General features: G+C 32.1%; 1 protein-coding gene across 1 annotated transcript; it reads left to right on the top strand.

Moving 5' to 3' along the window:
- Positions 1-291: 291 nt before the first annotated feature.
- Positions 292-887, top strand: LOC118749594 (protein daughter of sevenless-like; the record flags this gene model as incomplete). The annotated part of the gene is given in 2 exon segments (XM_036484405.1): positions 292-505; positions 569-887. Coding segments are annotated over 2 exon segments (533 nt in total), but the record flags the coding sequence as incomplete, so codon positions are not given.
- Between the last annotated feature and the right edge of the window lie 4580 nt (positions 888-5467).

Raw genomic sequence — 5467 nt, 5'->3', positions numbered from 1 at the left:
GCGGCGATGATTGTTACGTCTTTTTGCATTTCAGGTGACGATATGTTGATGTATGTATGTATGTACGTATGAAATTTGTGAGCGAAATCAAAAAAACATCAATGTACTATTAGGTTATTTTTGAACCTTAAATTCCCAACATCAAATCGATATAAAAAGAAAATTTACAAATGCTTTGGTATTTATTCATATTTTGACCTCTTTTAATGAGTGCGATTGGTCTCATTCCCATCACTTTTTGATTGTTGCACTGTGTAATTGTACCACGGATAAAACCCATTTTTTTTTTAGATCGCAGTACGCTTCCTTCTGACAGCTCTCTCGAGAACGAATCATTTGTTTTGACTTACTCTCAAAGATTTTCTAAATTACCTGATGATGTTAATGAGAAAGGAAACGAGTTGAAATATAATGTAGATTCTGGGACAAAATCTCAACAATGCGATAAAGTCAAGGAGTGGAGAAATACACGAAATTTGTCCCTAGATATTAAAAAAAATGAAAGGTAATTTTGCGTATGTTGTGACGTAATTTGTGGTCTTTTTCGTAAATTTGTGTTTAAATACAGAACATCAAAGGAAATGTCTCAACTATCCGACACAGAAAACACTTCACCAGCAATTGGACCAAAAGAAGCCAGCTCGCTTGTTGAAGAGAGCTATGACATACCTCGCTCTCACCAACTTCCATATTATAACATAGATCAGATGTTTAAGGAAAATCAGTTGGATTCAAAAGTAAAATCATCAAAATGCACAATGCTATTGTCATCTACAGTTGAAGATACTAAATCAGAATATAAAATAATTTTGAGTAAACATTTCTATACAAACGCAGCTCCTAAAAATGTTGAAGGAAATGTTTTCCGTTATGATTTTGTAGATCATGTGAGTAAAAGTTTTAGGTTAAGATTTTTGTATATTCCTTAATTAGCATCATTTATACTTTTATACATACAGTGGTGATCACATATGTAAATAACACATTTAGTTAAAAGTTTTTTGTAACTGTTAATAAGAATGGCACTAAACAAGTATTTAGATTTCGCAAAACGAAAGTTTTTATAATTGGTTTAATATCGGTTTGCACTCGAGAAGCCTCGTCGCTGTACGTAGGATCTTTATGTGACATATAGTAAGGCCCTAGGCATTCACGCATACGCATACGCAAAAACTAAGTTTTATTTTCTGAGCACAAAATAAAACTCAAGAAATAACGATTATTTTATGAGCAAAAAATGAAATTTAAGACGAAACGATTATTTTCGGAGTAGAAAATAAAACTTAAACCGTAACCATTATTTTACGAGCAAAAAGTAAAACATTAAACGCAACGATTATTTTCCGAGCAAAAAATAAAACTCAAAACATAACGATTATTTTCCGAGCAAAAAAAAAACTTAAAACGTAACGAGTTTGTTCCGGGCAAAAAATGAAACTTAAAACGTAACGATTATTTTCCGAGCAAAAAATAAAACTCAAAACATAATGATTATTTTCTGAGTAAAAAGTAAATCTCAAAATATAATGATTAAACTTGATTTCTATAAGTAAAAATTAAAAAATAAAAATCAGTGCCGCTGAAGGTACTCTGAGTAATAAGAAATTCTAGTAAACCCGTATGGCGTTTAAACGTCAAAATCATTGGTGAAGATATTTCTCACAACGGAAGAAATTTAGAAAAATTTGCGAAAATTGTTTTTGCATCAAACGAACTCAAATTGCATCGTATAAAATAATAATAAACATTACGTTATTTACCATCAGCACAGATTTTGAATTATATATGTATGTATTTATGTATCTACATGGTTAAAAATTGTTTGTTTATTTGAAATATTCACATAATTAGAAAATACAATACATTAATCTAGTTCTGAAAAAACTATATTTGTAGTAGTAAAACCTTCATTATTTGGTAAAATTTTCTGAAAATCATTTTCTCCTATAAAGATTTTTACGCCTTCGAAAGATCTAGCACGACTTAGAGCAACATATAACTGGCCGTGCGTGAAAACGGGGATGGGCAGGTATACTGATACTTTATTCAGTGATTGCCCTTGACTTTTGTTTATTGTCATAGAGAATACAAGCGATATTGGAAACTGATAGCGTTGCATTTTAAAAGGAAGAAATGTTTCTGAAGGGCTGAGCTTAATTTTCGGAATGACAATTCTCTTACCGGTGCTTGTACCGGTAAGAATTATGCACTCGATTGAATTATTATGAAGATTAATAAATTAATCAAACCTTTCGCTGTATTCAGATTTCTCATTAGCATTACGATGGCGTCGTTTTTCAGCTTAAGGTTGTGTCTCGGAAGACCACTCACCTCAAGACTATTCGGAAATAATTGTATCAATGCTTTTATATGTACGTTCTAAATTTGGTAATCGCTCAGGTACCGACAAATTGATTTTTGCACATATTTCATTTGTTCGAGCAAGAATAGCTTTTCCTTGTATGGCACCACTGCTTATGTCACTTAGTAAATTTTCGTAAATAAAATCAACTGGTGAGCCGTGACCTAAAAGACGCGGATCAAGAATTGATTGTCCGGTTGCATCCTTAGGTAACAAGTAGCTTGCAAACTCGTGTTCGCCTTCATTAACTCGCATATTTATCTCGAAACATACGATCTATGACAGTTAAGCTAGGATCATACGATTTGTACATTTGGCTAAAAATTTGTCAAATTGATAGACAAATCATGTGAACGCTAAATTACATTTGTCATTGATCAGAAAAACCAAATATTTGCCTTCTTGTGGCAAATGAAAACCAAACCTGGTGGCCAAATCGTGTGAACGCAATGCTGCTACATAAGCCAAATCAAAATTACGCAAATGACCAAATATCTGATTTGCCACTTGATGACAAATGCCAGTGATAAATATACAAATATTGTTGAGCGGTATTGCCATTTCGTGCTTGTGAACCTTTGTATTTTCTAATTTTGGTAAAATTTTTATATTTTATATAATATTCGCATCCGAAAACTACCGAAAAATATCACCTTATTTGAAAACAATGATTTTAAAATATTTTCTCAATTGAAACAATTTGCTGAACATTTGAAAACATGTACATATACGTATTCGACAGTGGCTGAGTGAGAGTGTGCAGAGAAGCGTGCGACTATTTGTAAGCTTTCATGAGGTCCCAGGTTCTTAAGCCAGCAGACGAATATATCAAAAAGTATTTATAAAAGTAAAATTAATTTCTGAGTATAATTAACTATGAAAAAGCATATGTGAAGTTCAGAATGAAAAATTTCAGAAAACCAACCGGCAAAGTATTCGTTTCGCAACCCTTCGTGGCACTTTACTATTCACCTTTCTTTCAGTTTTCGGATCTCTTTCCGCAGTTTTTGCTGGCTATACACATATACATAGATGCATATCGTCGTATAAAGTACAAAACCGCGTATCGTCATTCTGCAAAATCGCGTAACTGACATTTGCTGCTAAAAATAGGATTTGCTTACAGAAGCTGTTGGCTCAATCCTTATCCATTCGTCCTGAAATATACTATCCAGAAATGCGATTGCTTTATAAAAAAGAGAACCATTTTGAAATATGAGTGTTTTTACTATCTAGATAATAATTTATTCAGCCTCAGATAGGCGGCTTTGCATTTTGTTGATACGCGGTTTTGTACTTTAAACTACGATATACAGATTATTAAAGACGATCTAAATTACACTGTGTGACAAAAAAAAAATATATATAGTTTTTTCGAGGTTCATACTTGTTGAAGGTATATTCAAGCAGTAAAATCTGCATACCCAGAATTTTAAATACACCCTCAAAATCTGGGCTTAAGGTCAAAAACCGCGTTTATCAAAGGGTGACGCACAGGCATACTTGCTCGTAACTTTATTTCTGTTTACCCGGTGAAAAATACGTATATATGTATGCGATTCAAGATAAGACATTTCGCTGCTTTCAACAATGTTTAAATTGATAATTTATCTTAAGAAATGGCAAAGGAATCAGTTTTCGGACTTAAAAAAAAAAATTTTGTTGTAGAATCTGGAAAAAAAAAGTGGTAGATCTCAGGTTTTGGATCAAACTGTGTACAAAAATCAAAAAAAATCTGCAAGGTTTCACCTAAATTGCAAACACTTTAATTATAATCTAAAACAAAATTAATTTTTAACGGACTTCCAAAAAAGGAGGAGGTTATCAGTTTGTTGGAATATTTATTTTTATTTTTATTTGTTTTTTATGTATGTTACCGCATAACTTTGGACCACGTCAACCGATAATTCTTTTTGCCTCGGAAAGGTAGTGTCTCAGAGGTGGTCCCATACTAATCTGGTTAAGATCCGATCAGTGGATCATGAGATATATAAATATATATATATATATTTTTTTATATGAGAGTTGAAGTCGGATTTTTTTTGCTAAAAATTACTTGTACTATAATAAAGTGCAAGAGTGAAGTTGATAAAAATTGCGTTGAGTTTTGGCAATTTTTTTCCTTGACAGTTTCGAACATATTTTGAAAGATTTCTGCAACCTTGCGGAGTGCTGCCAGCTTTTATTTTTATCACATCACGATGTAGCGAACAAATGTGGCTCGTCCCAGAAATGCTACTTGGGATTTGCAGATTTTGACAATTCTCAAGTAAAAGTAAAAGTAAAAGTAGAAAACGCTTTAAAATTTTGAGATGCACTGAAATTTGCTAATCCTTTCACAAAAATCGCCGGTTTTTATCATTTTCGCTATTAATTCTTTTTATAAATCATATATTTTGCAATTTAACACAATAAGACCACGTTTGATGTCGAAAAGTTGAATATTGAGAAAATTTACTATTTTACAGTTTGTTTTATCCTCCCATTCTGCCTGTTAGGGTTTAGTGTTGGACAATTTTTGCTCTTAAAATTAAGAAAATTATGTTGAGCAAAAATAAAACTACTCAAAAACAATATGTAGGTAGATTTCAAACCTTGTGTGGTAGATGTGCTCTAAAAAGTGGCAGATCTACAACAATGTGGTAGAAGTCCGATCACTGAAAGGAATCTTACAGAGTATATGGAAAATTTTAATTTTTAACATTTTTTCATTTTAAATTACTATTTGTCCGACTATTTTGTTAACTAGTATACATACATTGGGTGCCCATTCTCAAGACAGATTAACCATTTATAAATGGTTGTAGACGACAAAATGTTTTCTCTTAAATGGCATATGTAATAAAGTTACGAGGAAGTATATGCTTCAACCTATGAAAAACGCGTTTTTTACTTTCAGCCCAGATTTTGAGGGTGTATTCAAAATTCCGAGTACCTGTGCGTATATATTATTTTTGTATATTTCACTTCAAATCTCACGAAATCATAAATGCAAAAATATGGTTGACACCGGATCAGCTGTTTAAGTTTTTATGACCAAATGGTTAAATTGTGTGAATGAATGTGGACAATATTTGTCACTTTACTGCTGTGCGCAAATGTGTG

This window comes from Rhagoletis pomonella, unplaced genomic scaffold (assembly GCF_013731165.1).
Source record: "Rhagoletis pomonella isolate Grant_MI unplaced genomic scaffold, Rhpom_1.0 Rhpom_scaffold_00001, whole genome shotgun sequence".
NCBI classification, from domain to species: domain Eukaryota; kingdom Metazoa; phylum Arthropoda; class Insecta; order Diptera; family Tephritidae; genus Rhagoletis; species Rhagoletis pomonella.
The sequence above is the reverse complement of the archived record's forward strand: the minus strand, read 5'-3'. Positions and strand labels throughout refer to the sequence as shown.